The sequence below is a fragment of the Muscardinus avellanarius genome (assembly GCF_963383645.1).
Source record: "Muscardinus avellanarius genome assembly, chromosome: 8".
Taxonomy (NCBI): Eukaryota; Metazoa; Chordata; class Mammalia; order Rodentia; family Gliridae; genus Muscardinus; species Muscardinus avellanarius.
Window position 1 is genome coordinate 87544891 of NC_137794.1, and position 23467 is coordinate 87568357.

Below are 23467 nucleotides of genomic sequence, written 5' to 3' on the forward strand. Positions count from 1 at the left end.
TATACTCCAGCCCTAATTTTTTAGTCTTTATTTTGAAACAGGGTCTCATTGAGTTGCAAAGGAGCTCACAAAGTAGCTGAGGCTGTCCTTGAACCACTATCCTCCTGCCTCAGCCTTCCCAATGCTGGGATTACAAGTGTGTGCCACCATGCCCAGTTCACACTCAGATTTTTATTTTTATTTTAGTGTGTGTGTGTGTGTGTGTGTGTGTGTGTTACTAGGGATGGATTCCAGGGACTTTCTACCTCCAGGCTATACTCCCAGACCTATTTTTAAATTTTATTTGGAAACAGGGTCTCACTAAGTTGCTGAGAGCCTCACTAAGTAGCCGAGTCTGGCTTTGAACCTGTGTGATCCTCCTGTCTCAGCCTCCCAAGTACTGGAACTGTAAGCATGCGTTACCACACATGGCTTCACACTCAGACTGAAGCACTGCTATTTTAATTCCTATAAGCCTTAATAAAAAGTTGTGGTGTAAATGAAAAGAAACCAGAAATCTGTAAAGCCGTCCGGCCAATTCAAATATATTTTTATAGCATCTTTTTAAGAAAGATTAGAAAAACTCCAGACGATATGAAAGTCAGTCAGTATGGAAACTATTTCTCAGCTGACCATTTCCCTTCCAAGCTTCCTGGGCTTCAAAGGAACAGCTCAACAAATTGGAGAAGAAATATAAAGGGCATAGTACACCTTGGAGCTGGTAGCTTGACAGATGGGGATGAGAAACCCGAAATGCTGAGCAAGCAAAGGGCCCCGGACTCCAGCCCAGAACTGTGTCAAGTTGGCTTAATTAAAAGTGTCTTCTATTGTCTCTGCTCAATTGCTGAGAAGGAAGAGGCAGTGACCTTGCATTTAATCATGTCGACGACTCTGTTAGTTCTGTGTGTCGTAAAGTGGTTCTGAACTGCTCCACAAGGCACGGCCCCTTCCACAGGACTCTGATTTCACTAGGCCTTAAAAACAGTACGCAGGACCCTGGCTTCAGCCTTCGGCTGCTGACTAAGCACCTTCCAGGCTGCCTTCAAATGAAAGACAGAGGAGTCTGAGGAAATCCTCACTCAGCCAAATCTATCCCATATGTGAGGGCAGGCTTAATGGGAGTCAGCCGCCAGCCCTGGCGCGCAGCCTCCGGAATGCAGGCGATTACAGCGAGCACCCGCTGCAGAGTTTTCTTAGTCTCCTCTCCTTTTCATGTTAAAAAAGATTTGCATGAGCACAATTTCAGTATCAGCTAATAAAGGGAGAGGGGAAAAAAAAGAGGGAGAGAGAACACTAACTTTATGGCATCTGTGCAAGGCCCCAGGAGGAGAGAGACCAGAAATACCCGGGATTTCATGACTGCGGGGGAGCCCAGCAAATCCGCGAGTACCTGAACTCAGAGCCAGGAGGCTGCAGCAAGCTGCTTGACAGAGTGAGGGTAAGCGAGGCGCCGTGGGAGCAAAAACACTGAGTTTTCCAATTTCCTCCAGGGCCTTTCCTTTTAGTGATGGAATGATCTCATGGAAACCCTGTCTGTGATGCCATCTGACTTCCTACCAATAGGGCAAAATGGTAAATGTTCCTTCCTACAAGTGGGTCTCCCAGTGGGGATGGTGTTTACCCCCAACCCCCTAGTAATATATCAATGCCATCTTGAAAATTCAAACATAGATTAAGCTGAAGTCCTTCTTTATTAATCTCTTAACTGCATATCACCTGCCAATTCTAAAAGAGGTTTATCATTGTTTCAGTTTGAAGCACATATGATCAGGTCTTTTTATTTGCACTTAGACACAGACACACACACACACACACACACACACACACACACACACACACATAAAAAGAACCAAAGTTTAGCCGGGCATGGTGGCACACGCTTGTAATCCCAGCATTCGGGAGGCTGAGACAGGAGGATCATGGTCTGCGCACAGCCTCACCTACTTAGTAAGGCCCTTTGCAACTCAGTGAAGCCCTGTTTCAAAATAAAGAATAAAAAATAGGGCTGGGGGTAGAGCTTGGAGGTAGAACCCCCTGAGTTCCATTCCCAGTATTGCAAAAAAAAAAAAAAAAAAAAGTATGCAATCCTAATTAAAAAAAATTTTTAAACAGGGTCTTGCTATATTGCTGAGGGTCATGCTAAGTTTCTGAGACTGAGACTTTGCAATCCTCCTGCTCAGCCTCTCAAATATTACAATTACAGGTGCACACCGCCATGCCTGGCTCTGATTCTAAAAGTTTTAATAGAGAAGCACTGCTAAAAACGTCCATGAAGTGTTTTCTCCCTACTTTTTCCAATGTAATATTATCATTTCAACATTTGCCAATTTGATGGAATAAAGACAAATGTGGAGTTGGCACATGCCTGCAATCTCAATATTTGAATGGTTAAGACAGTAGGATCTCAGGTTCAAGGCCAGCTTCAGCAAGTTAGTAAAACCCAGTCTTAAAATAAGAAATAAAAAAAGGCATGGGGGTGAAGCTCAGTGGTGGAATGGCCCTGAGTTCAATTCCCAGTACCAAAATAACTAAAGAAATACAGACAGACAAATCAGGGATTTCATTGTTTCAATTTGCATTTCCCCATTGGTATTGTAAATACAATAGTTATTAATTTCCTTTATTTCCTATGTAATCTTAGAGTTATTAAGAAGGCTGGTTTTGAATTCCCAGCGGGTCGATTGGCAGGGCTGGCAGCTGGCTCTCATATTGTTCTTAGTTTCTAAGTTTAGCAAATTGTGCCATGACCTGCTTTTTAAAAGTTGTTGAGATATACTTGATCTAATTCTTAGTCTGTTTTTGTAACTCTTCAAAGTATGTTTAAAGAAAAATATATTCCTTATTATATATAAATATCTACATAAGTCAGATTGGGTTGGATGTTTTCATTAATATTCTTTTTTTGTGGTACTAGAGATGGAACCCAGGGGCATTCTACCTCCAAGCTACTCCCCCACCCCTATTTTTTAGTCTTTTTATTTTTGAAACAGGGTCTCACTGAGTTGTGAAGGGCCTTGCTAAGTAGCTGAGGCTGTCCACGAACCGTGATCCTCTCATCTCCACCACCCGAATGATGGATTACAAGCATGCGCCACCATGTACAGCTTATTCTTTATTTTGAAGCAGGGTCTCACTAAGTTGCAGAGAGCCTCACTAAGTAGCTGAGGCTGGCTATGAACTCAGACCCTCCTGTCTCAGCCTCCCAAATGCTGGATTACATGCGTGCACCACCACATCCAGCTTTTATTAGCGCTGAGGACTGAACCCAGGGGCATTCTACCTCTGAGATATAGCCCAAGCCCTATTTATTTTTTATTTGAAAACAGGTTCCCACTAAGTTGCTGAGAGCCTTGCTAAGTAGCTGAGGCTGTCCTTGAAGCTGCAGTTCTTCTGACAGCCACCCAAGTGCTGGCATTACAGGCATGCACCACCCCACCAGTTTATTGCAGAGATTTTTAATTATCCCTTAACCATACAATGGCATATCTTGTTTTCTAGCACTGCTGTAAGATGAAATGTGAGTGGGTGTGGGCGTGTGTGTTTTCTGTCACTTAAGGCTGAAAGGAAAGATGACATTGTATGTTCAGGTTGTCAGCACGAGCCTTCCCTATGCTTTCCTTAACATGGGTTTCCTTCCCTCCTTTCTCTGCTAAGTAAGTCTGTCCTCCCCTCCCCACCTGGCTGATTTGCATACTGAAGGCCCTGTGAGCCCAGGACAGGATGGAGCTGGTGGCCGTGTTTTGCTGCCAAGCACCCATTGAGAACTGCATTGGCCCTTTCCTCTTTGTTGCCTGAGAGCTGACTTCAGACCGAAAGCTGCGGCCGTGCTCCACTGGCATGCATTATTTAGTAACACTGCTCACAGCTTTTTGTTATCATCTTTCTCATCTCATTCCCAGAAAGATCAGTTTAATTTATAAGCAATCCATTTCAGATAGCGCTACCAGTGACATCACAATATTGCTATTCTTCCGAGTGATTTAGTGACAATACAAATATCCTAGTATCTTCCATGGGAAAAACATATTTAAAGGCCACCAACTACACTATGGCAAGCCCTGGTGGAATGCAATGTAACTTAGTGCTTTGGGGTCACTGCAGGAAACATTTAGAATATCTTTTTTTCTTTTTTGGTACTGGGGACTGAACGCAAGGGCATTTTTGCCTCTGAGCTAAACTCCAGCCCTTTTTATTTTTTTATTTTGAAATACAGTCTTGCTAAGTTTTTGAACCTTTGCAGACTTTGAACCTTTGGCCTCCTGTCTCAGCCTACTTCCCACATACTGGGATTATATGAGTCATTACGCCAGGCAAAATGTGCTATTTTTAAAGTTGGAGAGAAGGGCACCTTCACAATTATTCATAAAGGATTTGGACTTATTTTTGTTTCTTATTTTATTTACAATATTCTCACCTCATTTTCTATGTTGTGTGTGTGTGTGTGTGTGTGTGTGTGTGTGTGTGTGTGTATGTGGTAAGGGGGTTGGAACCCAGAGGGTTTCTACCTCTAAGCTATACTCTCAGACCTATTTTATATTTCATTTAGAAACAGGGTCTCACTAAGCTGCTGAAAACCTCACTAAGTAGCTGAAGCTGCAGGCTTTGAAGCTGTGTGATCCTCCTGTCTCAGCTTCCCAAGTACTGGGAAGTTTTATCTTTAAACATCAAAGGAATTTATTTTCACTTGTAGGTCATTAAATTCTATCAGTAGAGATTAAAAAGGGTTTACTTAAGATGGGCCCATTCTAAGATGTGTACAGGATTTGTCACTTGCCTGAGTTGACCCATTGACAGAAGGCAAACTGGCATCAGGATGTAGGTCACCTGATTCCAGTACACCATTTACACATAAATATACTTTTAAGCCGGGCATGATGGCGCATGCTTGTAATCCCAGCATTTGGGAGGCTAAGACAAGAGGATTGCATAGGTTTGAAGCCATTCTCAGTTACTTAGGCCCTTTGCAACTCAGTGAGACCCTGTTTCAAAATAAGGAATAAAAAATAGGGCTAGGGATGTAGCTTGGAAGTAGAATGACCCTGGGTTCCAACCCCAGTACTGCAAAAGAAAAAAAAAAAGTACTTACTTTTATAAGACTTTTCAGCCAGGTATGGTGGTATACTCCTGTAACCCCAGTGTTTGGGAGACTGAGACAGGAGAATCACAGGTTTGAGGCTAGCCTCAGCCACTTACTGAGACCCTGTTTCAAAATAAAATGTGTTGGGTATATATGTCAGAGGTGGAATATGCCTGGGTTCAATTCTCATTATCAAGATATATAAATAAATAAATACATAAATAATTTAAAAAGTTTTAAAAAGTCCTATTTCATCTGCAAACTACTAATAGACTTCTTGGAAGAAACTCAGTGACTAACACAAATAACCTCAATTTACCTGTCTACCTAGGAGGGAACATAGAGTGGGGAGTATGAAGTGATGATTTGCCTAAAACAATCCACTTGGGGTCTTTCAACAGCCTCTCCATCTCCATCGCCAACACCTCGCTGCAGCTCTAAATTCCTGCCACACATAGTTATTATTTATTATTGTTATTATTTGTGCGTGTGTGCTGTGCTGGGTATAGAATCTGGGGCCTTGTACGTGCTAGGTAAGAGCTTTACCACTGAGCCACATCCTTGACCAGACAACTCCACTTTTTTAAAGGGCAGAGTTACTTTCTCAAGGAACTATTTAATCATTTCATCCCTATAAGAGCACAAAATATGGATTTTTTTATTGTTAGAGTGTATGAGTCATCTTAGGTTTTAGTGATCTTAAAAACAAAAAGCCGGATGTGATGGTGCACACCTGTACTCCCAGTACTTGGGAGCTGTGACAGGAGATCACAGGTTTAAGTACAGCTTCAGCAACTTACTGACACTCTCAGCAACCTAGGAGACTCTGTTTCAAAATAAAAATAAAAAGGGCTGGGGTTTAGCTCAGGGGTAGAATGCTAGGTTCAATCCCTAGAATTAAAAAAAAAAAAGTAAAGAAAAGAAAAGAAAGAAAAAAGAAAAACTGGGCAAGTCTGAGAAACAGATAATCCATTGTAAATTGGAGAATGATTTACCTGTTACTCCAGGTAGAACACAAAGGATGAAACACAATGTTGCTCCAAATTCCTCTGGCTCTTTGTTTCTTCTTCTGTGGAAGTCCACTTACTTGTTAGTCTATCCCTAGCCCCTATCAATGGGGCAGATAGTAAGCACTCAAGTAAATATTTAGAGTAGACATTTGTGCTCAGTGTAGAATGTGTAGAGGTCTCTCCCTTCTTCTAAGTCACAAAAGTGGCTTTTTACACTCGAATGAATTAGAAAATTCTTAGACTCTAAGAGTCTGCAAAATATGGCCAGGGGACTGGCTACAAATTTGTATAAAAGTTTCATTTGGACAAATCAAGTCTGTTCAGTTACAAATGACTCAATGACTCTATGCTACTTTGTCTACAGGAGCAGAGATAAATAGAAAAGACAGAGATGGTCTAGCCTGCTAACCCAAAAATATTTACCATCTGGCCCTTTACTGAAAAAGTTTCCCAACCTTTGCGTTTAGAAGCTCTTTATTGTCTTTTATTACAGATCTGGAGGTGATCCAGAGTCGGATTCAGAGGTTTAGTTAATATGTAAATAAGCAAATGTAAGTAATGATGATATATATTTTCATGGAACTTTATAGACCATGAAATGTAGGGCTTTGAGTATAGCTCAGTGGTACTTTCTTCCATTATGAAAAAAAAATTTTTTTTTGGTACTTGGCATGGAACCCAGGGGAATTCTAACTCCAAGCTACATGCCCAGCCCTATTTTTTTTTTTTTTTTTTTTTTTTAGTATTCTTATTTTTGAAACAGGGTCTCACTGAGTTTCGAAGTGCCTTGCTAAGTAACTCAAGCTGTCTGTGAACCGCGATCCTCCAGTCTCCACCTCCCGAATGCTGGGATTACAAGCGTGCACCACCATACCTGGCTATTATGAAAATTAAAAAAAAATTTTTTTTGTGGGTCTGGGGATGGAACCCAGGGGCATTCAACCTCCGAGCTACACCCCCTGCCCTATTTTTTATTCTTTATTTTGAAACCGGGTCTCACTGAGTTGCAGAGGGCCTCGCTAAGTAGCTGAGACTGTCCGGGAACCACGATCCTCCAGTCTCAGCCTCCCGAACGCTGGGATTACAAGCGTGCGCCACCACGCCTGGCTCTATTATGAAATATTTTGTATATGCTAACTTTTCTGATTTTTCCAATAACCCTAGAAAGTAGATAGGCAATTATTACTTTTTCAGAGGAAACAGATTCTAAGACATTTCATGATATCCCAGAGTTAAAAGGAATTCAGAACTGATGTTTTCAATCTTTTAACACCTAAAAATAATTCCTTTATCTCTGCAATATACTTACCTCATTAAATATAAGAGGTAGTGGTGGTTATTAACGTTTATCATTTTATGATGCACTCACTTGAATAATATATTGAGAAATCACCTGAAGTTAATTATAATTTGTAACAGTACCTTCCAAATGGTGTATTTTTATGTCAGTATAGTGGCAATAGCATAACATTTTATCTAATAGTTAAAATAAATATGAGACTAATTAAGTTATAAATTAAAAACAGTCTTAAATTTTTAAAACCTAACAACTGGAAGATGAATCAGTTATGTTTTTTTCTTTGATTAACAAAAGTAACAACATTAAATTCTTAGAGTATCAAAGAAGAACAGATCAGTAAAAATATGATTCCATCTGAACTTGGAAAAATATTTAAAATTGACATAGTGCTCTGAAAAAGAGTCAAATCACGTTGAACTAGATACTTCAGTGGTAGCTGCAAAGCCGTGTATGGCAATTATGACTTGTTTTTTACATCACCCCCAAATCAATATTCTGTGTGATAAACAACTTCTGGGAAATTTCTAGGTGACAAATACATTGCTGTATGAGTCTTAGAATAGCATAAAAATTAGTACAATACACTACATATTTCCAACTATATAACATTTTATAAGAGGCAAACCTATAGAGGCAGACAGAGATCAATGGTTGCCCGGGTTGAGGTGAGAGGATGGAGGAGTGGAGAGCGCAGAGGGGTTTTAGGACAGTGGAGCTGTGAATCTGCCTTGGATGATGCTATTCTGTGACACACGTCATTCTACATTTGTCAAGATCCAGAAGATGCACAACACCAAAAGCGAACCCTAATGTAAACTAATGGATTTTGGGCAATGATGACGCGTCAACATGGGCTCATCAGTTGTAATAAACGTACCACTCTGCTAGGGGGTGTTGACAATAAAGGAGGCTGTACATGTGTGGGAACCGGAGGCATAAGGGAGAATCTCTGTATCTGCTGCACAAAATAGCTGTGAGCCTGAAATTGCTCTCAACCATACGGTCCTTTATTTCCTTCCCTGGGGGGCTAGGGATTGACCCAAGGCCTCATGCGTGCTAGGCTAGCACTCTGCCACTGAGCCACGTCCACAGCCCTTTTGAGTTCATTTTGAGACAGGGTCTTGCTAAGTCACCCAGGATGGCCCTGAATGTGTCTGCTGTCTGACTCAGCCTCTGGCATAGCTGGGATTACAGATGTGAGCCAACATACTTAGCTAGAAAGTCATTTCTTTTTTCTTCTTCTTCTTCTTTGTTTTTGTGGTAATGGAGATTGAACTCAGGGGCATTCTACCTCTTAGCTATATCCTTTGTTTTGAAACAGCATCTCACTAAGGTTCTGAGGATCTTGCTAAATTGTTGAGGCTGGCCTCAAACAGGTGATCTTTCTGTCTTAGTCTCTCAAGTACTGGAATTACGGTCATGTCTCATCACGCACAGTTTAAAGTCTATTTTTTTTAATTTAGCAAAATGTGCTAACAAATGCCACAATTATATATCCTCCTCAGAAGCTTTAAAATACTTATTATAAATGATAATTATTGAGCTGGGTGTGGTGGCTCATGCTTGTAATCCCAGCACTTGGGAGGCTGAGACAGGAGGATCACACGGGTTCAAAGCCAGCCTCAGCTACTTAGTGAGGCTCTCAGCAACTTAGTGAGACCCTGTTTCCAAATAAAATATAAAATAGCTCTGGGAATATATCCCGGGGGTAGAAAGCCCCTGGGTTCTATCCCCAGTACCACAAATGAAAGAAAGAAAGAAAGAAAGAAAGAAAGAAAGAAAGAAAGAAAGAAAAGTTAGAACCTTCAGAATAATGGACCCAGAACAACAACAAACTTACTTCACATCCAGACTGGATTTCCCATGAGCAGGACTCCTTCTCTGGAGGGAGCATCCCTCTTTGGAAAGCATGATCGCCCAGGCATGTTTGACACAAGGCCGGCTCAAAGTCCGGCTCCCCGGGAGGAAGGTGCACGCCTGAGTGCCCAGTATACTTTAGGCTGGGACTCTGATGCTTGTCCACACTGACCATCGGGCTCTTGATCCATCTTCGTACCTACCAAGTGCAAAAGAAAAAGAGAAAACAAATGCCTTAGACTTGCTCTGATGTGTTATGTGACTCTGGTGGGAAATGTAGTGGGCTGGGTGCTCATGAAACGGAAATTCAGTCTCACAACCTCTCCTCCTTCAAGACTTTATGCAACCCAAACTGATCAGTGCTGATAGGTGGTTTTCCAACAGTGTGCATTATTTGGCTGTTTCTTTATTTCGCAGAGTCTATCTCCTTATTTTAAGACTGAGGTTATGATATTTCCTCCCAAGTTGTAAAAACTTCATAGTGCTTTTATTTTATTATTTGTTTGTATGTTTGTTTTGCAGTACTGGGGATTGAACACAGAGTTATGCTCCCACCTCTACAGTGTTTTTCAGTGTCCAGTTATGCCGTGCATGGTGACCCATGCCTGTTGATCCCAGTATGTGTGTGTGTGTGTGTGGGGGTTACTGGGGATGGAACCCAGGGGCATTCTACCTCAGAGCTAGACCCCCAGCCCTAGTTTATTATTCTTTATTTTGAAACAGGGTGTCACTGTTGTGGAGGGCCTCACTAAGTTGCTGAGGCTGTCCAAGAACCACAATCCTCCTGTTTCAGCCTCCCAAATGCTGGGATTACAAGGGTGCACCACCATGCCCAGCAGATCCCAGTATTTTAGAGGCCCAGACAAGAGGGTTGTAGGTTCAAGGCCAACCTCAGCAACCTAGTGAGACCATGTTTCAAAATAAAAATAAATAAAAAGGGCTGGGGTTGTAGCTTGGAGATAGACTGCCCTGAGTTGAATCCCCAGTACCAAAAGTAAATAAATGCCCAAATGCTTTGGCATGCAGTTGGCTCTCTGTGGTTACTTGTGTGCGTGCGTGCGTGCGTGTGCGTGCGTGTGTGCGTGCGTGTGACTGAGAGTTGAGCCCAAGGCATTCTACCTCTAAGCTATCCTCCCAGCTTTATTTGATTTTTTTTTTTTTTTTTTGGTGGTACTGGGGGTGGAACCCAGAAGCTTTCTACCTCCGGGCTATACTCCCAGACCTTTTTTATATTTTATTTGGAAACAGGGTCTCACTAAGTTGCTGAGAGCCTCACTAAGTAGCTGAGGCTGGCTTTGAACCTGTGCGATCCTCCTGTCTCAGCCTCCCAAGCGCGGGGATTACAAGCATGCGCCACCACGCCCGGCTATTTGATTTTTTTGAAACAAGGTCTCTCTAGATTATTGCATGTTGGTCTCAAACCTATGATCTTCCAGTTTCAGCTTCCCAAGTACTGGGATTACAGGAGCGCACCACCATTCTCATCTTTACTTCGATTCTTAACATTATGATTATGGAGATAGAATGATAACTCACATGTTTCTAAAGTGGATTGCTAGATATGCTTACTAGGGAAAATACTAACCCCACAGTTTAGGAGCTAATTATTTCTAAACAAGTTATCATGTATTTCACTATTGCAAAATCTTGGCTATAAAATGTTGTTTCTGGATGGGAAATTATCTCAAGTTTATTTTTAAAGTTCTAAAATTCACCACTTGTATTTCTTGCATGTAGAATTCCTGTAAGGTATAGAAAAAAAAATATATAGCTATTCCAAACATAAAAGAGATGATGTTTTCTAACACCTTAAGTAGGAAAAGCAACTCCTAAATGTCTGACATGCCCATTTTATTTAATCCTCAGAACATTTTTACAAGATAGGTATATTATGAAGCTCATTTTACATATGAGAAAATGGGCAGGAAGAGATGAAGCAAATTTCAGCAGGCGCACTGCCGATATGGAGGAGGCAGGACCAGGCAGCGCCAGGCCAGAGTCTACAAGCGTGAAATCTCTTCCATCCTTCCTTCCTTCCTTCCTTCCTTCCTTCCTTCCTTCCTTCTTTCTTTCTTTCTTTCTTTCTTTCTTCCTTTCTTCCTTCCTTTCTTCCTTTCTTCCTTTCTTCTGTTCGTCCTTTCTCTTTCTTTCTTTCTTTCTTTCTTTCTTTCTTTCTTTCTTTCTTTCTTTCTTTCTTATTTCTTTCTTCCTTTCTTCCTTCCTTCTTTTCTTTCTTTCTTCCTTTCTTCCTTCCTTCTTTCCTTTCTTTCTTTCTTCCTTTCTTCCTTCCTTTCTTTCTTTCTTTCTTTCTTTCTTTCTTTCTTTCTTTCTTTTTCTTCTGGTACTGGGGATGAAAACCAGGGGCATTCTACCTCTGAGCTACACTCCCAGCCCTATTTTTTATTTTGAAGTAGGGTCTCACTGAGTTGCAAGAGCCTCACTAAGTAGCTGAGGCTGTCTGTGAACCCAGATCCTCCTGTCTCGGCCTCCCAAATGCTGGGATTATAAGTTTGTGCCACCACGCCCGGCTCAAGCATGGAATTTCTAAAAGGCATTGGCATAAGACATAGGGTCATCAAATGCTTGACCTCTATTTTGATTTAATATGTCACTTCTATACTTTTTAAGACTCCTGCAGGGCTGGGTGTCAGCTCAGTGGTAGAGCATTTACCTAGCATGACCAAGGTCATGGATTTGATCCCCAGCACCCCTTGCCCCCCCTCAAAGTTGTCTATGGACTCTTTATATTTAACAATTAGTGAAATCGGCACATACCAAAAAGATGAACAAGTAAAGTCACAGTCCAGAATTTTAGATAATTAGACTATAATCAATTATGTAAAGATACACTGGAAATAAATAATCAAAGCTCAACAGCAAAAGAAAATTTATTCTATTACTTTATGAAATGTTATACAATCCCTAAATGTATGCACCACGGAGATGGTAAAAACATAAAAAAATGTTTAAAACACAATTATAAGAAAAAGTTAAATAGAGAATTTTTTAATGGACACAGGTAACAGTGTATATACTATTTATAGTCAAAGATAGAAAGTAACAGGCAAGCTGGGTGTGGTGGTACATGCTTGTAATCTCAGTCCTTGGGAGGCAGAGACAGGAGGATCCAGGTTCTCAGCCAGCCTCAGCTGCTTAGTGAGGCCCTCTGCAACTTGGTGAGACCCTGTTTCAAAAAAAGAATAAAGCCAGGCGTGGTGGCACACGCTTGTAATCCCAGTGCTTGGGAGGCTGAGACAGGAGGGTCTCACAGGTTCAAAACCAGCCTCAGCTACTTAGTGAGGCTCTCAGCAACTTAGTGAGACCCTGTTTCCAAATAAAGTATAAAATAGTTCTGCGAATATAGCCCAGAGGTAGAAAGCCCCTGGGTTCCACCCCCAGTACCACACACACACACACACAAAATAAAATAAAGTAAATAAAGAATAAAAAATAGGGCTAGAGATATAGCTCAGAGGTAGAATGCCCCAGGTTAAATTCCCAGCACATACACATACAAATAAACCAACAGGCAAATAGATGCTGAGATATTCATTGTTAGGGTCATGAGTATTTTATTTTCCTTCCTTTTATAACATCCTGTCCTTTAATTTTTAATGACTAGTTTTATTTAACGTTTTAAGTATCTTATTTTGTGGCACTGGGGATGGAACCTAGCGACATTCTACCTCTGAGCTACACCCCCAGCCCTATTTTTTTATTCTTTATTTTGAAACAGGGTCTCACCGAATTGCAGAGAGCTCACTAAGTAGCTGAGGCTGTCTGTGAACCGTGATCCTCCGGTCTCAGCCTCCCAAATGCTAAGATTACAAGCGTGCACCACCACGCCCAGCTGTTTATAAGTATCTTAAGCAATTAAAATCATATTTCTTTCTTTGATTACATGTGTTGTTTTAATTGATATATTTTCTTTACTTACATGTTACTATTTTCAATAGCTAGTTAAATTATCTTTTTTATTTAGTATGCTAATGTTAAAAGTTGGGGATTTTTATCCATCAATATTTCTTGCACTATTGGGTTTTGTGACCATATTAGTAACTGTATTCAAAAGACTTTTTTTTTTTTTGGTGCTGGGGATTAAGCTCAGAGGCAGTCTACTTAGAAGCTATACCCCCAGCTCTTTTATTTTCTATTTTGAAATAAGGTCTTGCTAAGTTGCTGAGGTTGGCCTCAAACCTGAGATCCTTCTATCCTGGCCTCCCACAGGAACACGTGTAATTCTAATACTTGAGAAGCTGGGACAGGAGGATCACAGGTTCAAGGCTGGTCTTAGCAACTAAATGATACTCTGAGCACCCCAAGGAGACCCTGTATCAAAAGAAAAATTTTAAAGGGCTGGAGGATTCCCTGGGTTCAATCTCCAGTACCCCACCATCACCCAAAACCAAACCAAAACAAACCAAAACAAAACAACCCCCCTCCCAAAGAGGTGCTTAGGGCCGAGGGTCTGGCTGGGTGGTCGAGAGCATGTCTGGCTGCATAAGACCTAGGATTCAGCCCAGCACCTCCCAGTACGGTGTATGTGTTTCATTCATCAACGGCAGTCGGTCTAAACCATTGGCAGTCTAAATCTCTAAAAGTTTGAGACTACAATAGGCTCTCTTTCTGATGTTTTTTATCCCAAATGTGTTTTTGATCAATCTGGAAAGTATTCAGTTTCATTAGAGATGGAAAAATATTTTTTATTATTCTTATTTAGAGGATTTGGAGCTTGAAGTTGGTAATGGTTCCTGTCTTGTTTCCAAGTTTGAATTTCAAGTTTTTTACTCAGGCTTTCCTTCAATATCTCTTTTGCCATGTAGATTTAACTTAGTTTTCTATGAACAGATTAGATTGATTTATCTTCTAATCTATTTAGTGGTATAGCTCAAGAATGTTAGTGTCATGAAATGTAAATCTCTCTTAGGCCTCCCCTAAAAAAAAAAAAGAAACTAAAAAAAACCTTACCCTTTGGTGATTGAGTTATGGTTAAGGGCATACAATTGTTTATTAAGATGACATATTATTTATTAATAAAATAAATAAATCTAATATGTAAAGCATAAAATAGACGAGAGATGGTTGAACAGGACCACTGGGGCTGGGAAGGCTCAATATTAAGTAGCATGAGATAGGAAGGCCTCTCTGGGAGGGGGCTTTTGTAAAGGCCTGAGATAAGAGCAGAGCTAACAGATACTAGGTGAACAGGCAGGATCCTGATTAAGTATGGACTTCAGGGAAAGATCAAGGCTGTAAATGTAAACTGGAGGCTTACAGAAAATTGCGTGTGTGTGTGTGTGTGTGTGTGTGTGTGTGTGTGTGTGTGTGTTGTGCGTGTGTGCTGTGCTGGGGATGAAACCCTGGAGTGTTCTACCTTTAGGCTACATCTCCAGCCCTATTTTATTATTTTTATTTGGAAATGGAGTCTCACTTACTTGTGAAGGGTCTCACTGAACTGCTGAGGCTGGCCAAAACCCTCCCAAATACTGGGATTACAAGCGTGAGCCACCACACCTGGCTAGAAAATTGCCATATTTTACTGAAGTCTCCAGAAAAACTAAACCAAACAAGGACTCTCATGAATCTACTTGGGAAAAATGTGTCTAGGTGTTAACTCCATTTTTTTTTTTTTTTGAGGATTTGCTTATTAGAATCTCTTGTATTCCAATGGAGTGAGGGAGATGGTCTGGTGGAAGTTGGAGAGGGAGAATTAATGAAAGAAACATTGATAGTACGTACATACGTGAGAATACCAATCTCAGTAACGTGTATGGGGAAAAGGGAGCGTGGAGAGGGAACCTGGGGGAAGCTCGCCAAGTGCTCTGCTGCATATGCATTTCTCTGAAACTTAGAGAAACGTATGATTTACTCAGGGTCCTAAGAGAGGGTATGTGTTTTATGTCTTCATTCATCCCTCTAAATGAAAAGCTTAGTGTCTGGTTGTTACCGGCCCTTAGCCAGGTACGTGGTGCTGCACGCCTGTAATCCCAGCACTTGGGAGGATGACATAGGATTGCAGGTTCGAGTACAGCCTCAGCAATTTAGCAAGACACAAGCAACCTAGTGAGACCCTGTTTCAAAAGACAAAAAAACAGCTGGGCATGGTGGCGCACGCTTGTAATCCCCGTGCTTGGGAGGCAGAGACAGGAGGATCGCGCAGGTTCGAAGCCAGCCGTGCTGGCGTAAGAGACCCTGTTTCAAAAATATAAAAAAGGTCTGGGAGTATAGCCCAGGCTTCCAGGAACCCGTCAGTACCACCAAAAAAAAAAAAAAAAAAAAGAAAGAAAGAAAAAGACAAACAAACATATATATACATATATATATGTATATATATATTTTTTTCGTGCAGGATAAGGAGGTTGCCTATCCCCATCTTTGCTGGTTTACGGTTTGTGATGTGTTATATACAAATAGATATATTCAGAGGCAAAATTCCTCCATATTTAATCCTCAGTAAAATAAATAAAATAAATAAATAAATAAATAAAGTAGAGCTGGAGAGGTAGCTCAGAGGTAGATTGTACCAGGGTTCAATCTTCAGTATCGCAGCATCAAAACAGAACAAAATAACCTTGAACAAATTCATCTATTCTGAGCCTTCATAGATATGAAAATCTGATAATTACTCTTTGCACAAAGAGCGTAGCTTGACAATTGGAGAACGTGTCCCTTTCTCAGAGGCCACCAGGGAGAAGGCGCTCCTTACGGAGCTGGATAGAGCAATACCTCTCCTTATGGGACAGTGGCTGTTTCCCAGGGCTTTGCCTTTATCTCCTTCAGAGAAGGCCTCATGTTGGCTTCACTATGAGGCTCTCCTGTTAATCCCTGACACTTCTCACTAGCTTCGTAGCCTCAGCGGTGGTTTGTATATGCCTAATTAGGGACAAGTTTACGATATTTATTTGATCCTGAGGAAGTGGCTACAGAGGACCCGCTCAGGCTTTGGGGTCCAGCAAGGTGCCCTCCCAAACTGCTTTGCTGAGAACTGCTGCTCTGGCCCGCAGGGAATTCAAGCTACACCTAGCCCATTGTGCTCCTTCAGGCAGTGAATTGCTTTTGGGGAAGGGAGGGACTGAGTGGCTTCTGAGCCCTCAGAGACCAGCCATGGGGCTGGCGCAGCTGCACATGGGAGCCAGGACTGACTGCCCAGATACAGCGACAGCCGGGCTGTACGGCCACCTGGACTCGGGCTTTATTCAGAGCCACACAACTGTTTGTGAAGAACCTTACAAACCGTAAACCAGCATAGATGGGGAGAGGCGACCTCCTAATCTGCCACAAATCAAGCTTTCTCTTACCAGGGGAGGGGGGTTGTAGGAGCTTATTTCCAAATCAAATCAAACTTTCAGAAGCAGGTATAAGGTCTACAAACTTTGGGTTGAGAAAGGAAGGGCCTTTTCGAACAGTGGAGAGAGTGATTGAATCATGTATACATAAAATATAAGACCAAAGTCTTTGATAGATCTAGGCCGCCTTTGTTTTATTCATTTCTTCATTTGGAAAAAAAATGCGGTTTAGAAGCAATAATTCCTCAGACTAAAAGCTTGCCAGATATGAAGGAGATTGACCTGCTACTAGGGATTTTCCACTTGTGGTTTTTTTCCCCCCTATTATATAATAGGAAACAGATATTACTTTTAATTTAAAATGGTTTAGCTGATCCTTATATCAAGTGATGCAGAAAAGTGATAGCAGGCCAGCCACTTAGGTGTGAAGCCAGATGACAGACCTGCTTGTCTCGTGGGGCCCTTTCTTTTCTGGGGTGAAGAGCTGCTTCTTTCTCAAAAGCAAGGGGACCTCAAGTTGGAAGGAAGTTCTGCACCTTCCAAAGAGGCATCTTTTTATTATAGAAAAACTGTTTCTATGATGCTACAATAACTTTGAATTCAGCTATAATCAACAGTGTTCTTTTCTTCAGTTTTTTTTTTTTTTTTTTGCAGTATTGGGAATGGAACCCAGGGGCATTCTACCTCTGAACTATACCCTCAGCCCTATTTTTTATTCTTTATTTTGAAACAGGGTTTCACTGAGTTGCAAAGGGCCTCACTAAGTACTTGAAGCTGTCTGCAAACCACATTCCTCCTGCCTCAGCCTCCCAAATGCTGGGATTACAAGTGTGCACTACACGCACGGCTCCAGTTTTCTAGTGAGATTACTTGGACAATTCAATCAATGATTTTAAAAAGCCCCTCTCCCCAACTCCACCTATTACTTTTCCAGAGGGTGCCTGAGAGCAGGTTAGTTATGAAGAATATAATTCAAAAGAACGCTCAGAAAGCCAAATCCTCTCACCTGGCACTTGGGGCTGCTTTGCAGCAAGTCTTCTAAAATATGAGGCTATAATAGAAGGTGATGGCAATCTAATTTCTTTACCCCAGCTATACATAGTAGTTATATATCTTGCAATTCTGGGAACATCTGCAGTGTCTATTGCTTATATAAAACCACAAGACTTTGATTCTAACTGGTTCTGCTATTATGTCTCTGTCATACTCCCAAGGTACTGAAGAGTAAAGGCATACTTTAGACTTACAAAACATTCCAATAAACCTGGCATGCTAGTGCATGTCTCCAATCCCAGTACCTGGGAGGATGAGAAAGGAGGATTGCAGGTTCAAGGTCAGCCTCAGCAACTTAATGAGGCTGTTGGCTACTTAGCAAGACTCTGTTTCCAAATTAAAAATAAAATCGGAAGCTGAGTGTGGTGGCGCACGCTTGTAATCCCAGCATTTGGGAGGCTGAGACAGGAGGATCGTGGTTTGATGACAGGCTCAGCTACTTAGAGAAGCCCTTTGCAACTCAGTGAGACCCTGTTACAAAGTAAAGACTAAAAACTAAGGCTGGGGTATAGCTTGGAGGTAGAATGCCCCTGGGTACCCAGTACCGAAAAAAAAAAAAAAAATAGCTCAGAGGTAGGATGCTCCTGTGTTCAATCCCCAGTACTAACACACACACAAAGAAAATCCCTAGAAGCTAGCTTATGATCTTACATAGAAAAATTGGCAATAAATATAGGAATTGCTTGATTATTTTGATGGTAGCTATATTTATTTGTTTATGGATGTCAACATGCTTTGCCAAGATCTTCTATCAAGGTAAGAAATCTGTTCTATTTAACTATCTCCCTTATACAGCAATACCTTTCCTGGGGCAGACCCCCTGAGAGTATCGAGTGGCCTCTGGAAATCCCCATCCTTCCATGATCCTGGGATTCCCCAGCCATTTTTTTTTCGGCATTGAAGAATGTTGCCGGAATCCTGGTCTGGATTCTCAGGGTCTAACCGCGGTGTCTCCAGGCCTAGTCTGGGTGGTGAGGTGTGAACTGTGGCTATGAGGAAGAGGAAGGCAGGAAAAGGGACACCTCTTTCTACCCTTTTCTGTTGCAGCTCAAGCGGCAGCAGCCCCAGCCCCGTTCCTCCCCTCCACCACAGGACCTTGCAGGGAGGGCGCAACACCAAGCGCAGTATCTGCCCTCAGCTTCCAGCTCTGTAGCTATAGAGCGCCTCCTCCTTCCCCACAGGAAGATGCCCCCTGGCCTCACACACCGTGTTTCATAGATGGAGCTCAGGAGCTCCCTAGCATGAGTCTTTCTTTGGAAATGGAGGTAAAGTTTTTCTCATCCCTTTAAATGGTGGGACTGATCATTTTTGTTTGAATTAGCCTATCCTGAATTTGGAAATTAAAAGAAGGAGAAGGAGGAGATGAAGGGGGGGAGAGGAATGAGGAGGTGAGAATTATTTCAGGTACTCTCCTTAAGGGCCAATGTGGGTCATCTGCTTTTGGGATTGGAAAGTAAGGCTTGAGGAAAGCAGAGACCCTGGACCCCTAGACCCTTTCTCTGGGAAAGGTCATGGCTCACCCATCTAAGCAAATCCACTGAGCTTTGAATCTTCCTGTCTTGTATCCTCCAAGTAATCCCGTTTCTAGTATTTTTAACTTCTCTCGCTCTCTCTAGGCTACTGTCTCTTAGCATATTAAACACGTTGTTCTTGCAATATCTTTAAAAGCCAGTGAACTAACTAAAAACAGCCCCTTTACACCCACAAACACTGCTTTGTTCCAGCACTCTTCCCCATCACCCCAACTCCTTCTCAGCCAAGCTACATGAAAAAAAATCTCTCCCTTTCTTCACCTCACATTTTCTCCTGGAGCTATTATGACTTATTCATTTAATATTTATTTATTTATTTATTTATTTATTGGTGGTACTGGGAATGGAACCCAGGGGCCCTCTCCCTCTGGGCTACACCCCCAGACCTATTTTATATTTTATTTGGAAACAGGGTCTCTTAAACCAGCTGAGGCTGGCTTCAAACCTGCGCGATCCTCCTGTCTCAGCTTCCCAAGCGCAGGAATTACAAGTGTGCGCCACCACGCCCGGCAATGACTTATTCATTTAACAGTATTTATGGATCACTTAATATTTGCTAGGATTAAAATGAAGAACATGATAGAAAGAGTCTCTATTAGAACAAATTTTCACCAAGATGCCAATAAATCTCACGCCCAAATCCAAGAGACAGTCCTCCAGGCTCCCCTCATTTGCACATACAGATCCTCCTTGACTTGCAGTGGGGTCAGGCCTCCAGAAACCCATCGGAAATCGAAAATAGGCAAGACACAAAGTGCATTTGATACACCGCACCCACCGAACATCAGAGCCTCGCCGCACAGTCCCCAGTGGAGCACGTGGTCGTTTCCCCTTGAGATCGTGTGGCTGGCTGGAGCCTGAGCAGCTCAGCATGAGAGGAGAGGATCTTAGGCATATTGCTAATGCAGGAAGAGAGCAAAATTCAAAAATCAAGGTATGGTTTCTACTAAATGCACGGCAATCCTGCACCATGATAAAGTTCAAACATCCCAAGTTGAACCACCCTAAATTGGGACTGTCTGTATTCTACAACGTTCAAAGATTCAGGAAATGTCAGCAACTCTCTCTGTTTTTTTTTTTTTTTTTTTTTTTTTTTTTTGCGGGTCTGGGGATGGAACCCAGGGGCATTCGACCTCCGAGCTATACCCCTGCCCTATTTTTTATTCTTTATTTTGAAACAGGGTCTCACTGAGTTGCAGAGGGCCTCACTAAGTAGCTGAGGCTGTCTGCGAACCGTGATCCTCCAGTCTCAGCCCCCGAATGCTGGGATTACAAGTGTGTGCCACCACGCCCAGTTTATTATTATTATTATTTTTTTTTTTTGGTGGTACCGGGGGTGGAACCCAGAGGCTTTTCTACCTCCGGGCTATACTCCCAGACCTATTTTATATTTTATTTGGAAACAGGGTCTCACTAAGTTGCTAAGAGCCTCGCTAAGTAGCTGAGGCTGGCTTCGAACCTGCGCGATCCTCCTGTCTCAGCCTCCCAAGCGCGGGGATTACAAGCGTGCGCCACCACGCCCGGCTGCCAGCAACTCTCTATCTGGTATTATGTGGTGAAGATGCAAAGATATAATGTTGACGTGTGTGTGTGTGTGTGTGTGTGTGTGTGTGTGTGTGTGTAGTACTAGAGATTAAAACCAGGGTGTTCTACTACTGAGCTATACCCCAGCCATTTTTATTTTGAAACAGGGTCTTACTAGGTTGTTGACGCTGGCCTTAAATTTTCAATTCTCCTATCTCAGCCTCCCAAGTATAGGATTACAGGCATGTGCCACTGCGCCTGGCTTAATGTTGATCTCTGAGGGAGGATGCTGGCATCCCAAAGGGGACTGGTGCATGATCCTATGGTTTCTCAATGTATAACGTGGCAAACGGTATAAAGCATGAGTTCTAGAATAGTTGTTTGGCTGAAAAGCCCAAACTACCACCTGGGTGGCTGACAATCTCTGTGGAAAGTTTCTGCATCTGTGAGATGGAGACAATTAATTGTCCCTCCCTCATGGGGCCCTCAGGGCTAAACGAGATGATGCAAGTAAGGCCAGGGCTCGGTGCTGCTGAACAGGTGCCACATACTTGCTGTCATAGTTATGGCTCTGCATTAGGAGAGCTTTATCCAAGATGCCTTGGGAGAAAAGATGGAGGGGATTTTGGCCCCATTGGGAAAAATCAGGTAAGGCTTCTTGGAGGAGGTCATGGTTAAGATGAATCTTGAAGGTTAAGTTGACAGGTAGGAGCCAAAGTACAAAGGCAGGAATCTGTATGGGTTATTTAGAAAAGAATAATAATAATTTAGAAAATAATAATAATAATAATAATAATTTAGAAAATAATAATGGGTTATTTAGACACAAAAGGAGAAGGAAAGTCAGATCACTTGTTTATATATATGTACAAAGCTGGACATGGTGGCGCATGCCTGTAATCCCAAGGGAGGGTGAAACAGTGGGATCATAGGTTAAAGACTAGCCTCAGCAACTTGGACTTTTAGGAAACTTGGACTTTTAGGAACCTATCTTGATGCTGTTTCCAAAGGGGGGGGGGAAATATATATATATATATATATATATTGGGCTGGGTGTGTAGCTCAATGGTAAAATGCACCTAGGTTCACTTCCCAGTCCAAAAAAAAAAAAAAAAAAAAAAGAGGTAGCTGGGCATGGTGTTACACACCTGTAATCTCAGTACATGGGAAACTGAAGCAGGAGAATCTCAGATTCCAAGCAGAAGAATCTTGCCTTGGAGACTACAGCAGCAGTCATCAAACCTCCCTATGGATTTCAGACTTGCTGTTCCCGTAGTCACGTGAGCCAAGTCATTTTCTTCCTATCTGTCTTTGGAGAGTTCTGTTTCTCTGGAGAACCCCAAAGGACACACAGATAAAACAAGAAAGACAGCAGGGTATGGTGGTTCATGCCTGTAATCCAGGTACTTGGGAGGCTGAGGCTGAGACAAGAGGATGATGACAAGTTGCAGGACAGCCTCAGCAATGTAGTGACATTTTCGGCGACCCAGTGAGACCCTGTTTCAAGACTAACTAACTAAATAAATAACTAAATAAATAAGTGGCTTGGGTGTAGCTTGGAGGTAGAGTGTCCCTGGGTTCAATCCCCAATATCATAAAAAGAAAAAAATAGTTGAGAACTAAAGAGAGACAGAAAACTTGAGTCATGGAGCAATGAGGGGAAAGTGGGGTGGTCAGATATGTCTGTCAAGACGGTATGAAGGATGGATTTAGGAAGAATGCAAGTAGCTAGATGAGTCGGGAATGGACTGGAAAGGAAATGATAAAGGCTGAATGAGAATAGTGGTAGCGATGGGGATGGAAAGGAAGGATGAGTCAACAAATCGGTCCCTGAGCTCTTAAGTGTACCTTCTTTTCTCCATCCAAGTATCACTATTTTTTTTTTTTAACCTTTCTTCTGGATTCTTACAGCCACCCTCTAAATGGCTTGCTCTTTTCATCTGTTCTCACCCAAACCACAGCATATTTCCAGATACAAAAGCTGCTCTTGTTGCTACCCAGCTTCAAACTCTAGAGTGGATCCCGTAGCTCACAGCAGACGCTTCAAACCTTCGCAGGTTTGAAAGTCAAGATCGATGGACCATAAGAAAGCACCGTGCAGATATAGGTTTATAAGAAATATAACTGAAACAACTATTTCCCTCCAGCCAAAAAAAAACTTTTTTGTTTTTAAATAAATTGCTTGACATTATCTATCAGTCAATGTTTCTAAAATGTTGGTTGTAACCCTTGGAATTAATTTCACAACCCACTAAAGGGGCCCACACAAATTGGAAAATACACATCAACATGGTAAGATCTAGATATCTTGTCCTGGGATATTAGGTCCTCTAACATTAACTTCTACTCTTTCTTTCTTTCTTTCTTTCTTTCTTTCTTTCTTTCTTTCTTTCTTTCTTTCAAGACTGGGGATGGAATCCAGGGGTATTCTACCTCTGAGGTACACCCCAGCCCTATTTTTATTCTTTTATTTTAAAACAGAGTCTCACTAAGTTGTGAAGGACTCACTAAACAGCTGAGTCTGTTGTGAACAGTGATCCTCCTGTCTCGGCCTCCCAAGAACCTCGCCCGGTTCTGCTTTTTCTTAATATATTCAGATCCTCCCCCTTGTCATTTGGTTTACAGTTCTCATAAAGAACAGTCTTATTAGTCTTCAGTGGTGACAAGCTCTGTCCTCTGACCGACCTTCTTCACCTGGGAATACCTGCTCAGGGTCACACACCTGAGACAGTCTTCCATTGTCTAGCTTCTCACCACTCTTGGCCCATTTGGGTGTGTGTTTGTTTAAAGAGCAGCTATATTCATGGCAACATCCCCTGTTAGAATGTGAGTTTCATAAGGACTAAGAC

The 23467-nt window shown here is 42.0% G+C and overlaps 1 protein-coding gene across 1 annotated transcript in view; it reads right to left on the reverse strand.

Annotated features, from left to right (window-relative positions):
* Positions 1–23467, reverse strand: part of SGK1 (serum/glucocorticoid regulated kinase 1) — a gene marked incomplete at its 5' end in the record, with an annotated part of 132769 nt that overhangs the window by 68660 nt on the left and 40642 nt on the right. Inside the window, one exon of the mRNA XM_080700290.1 lies at positions 9207–9422. Coding sequence (XP_080556416.1) covers positions 9207–9422 — 216 coding nt within the window. The remainder of the gene's footprint in view (positions 1–9206; positions 9423–23467) is intronic.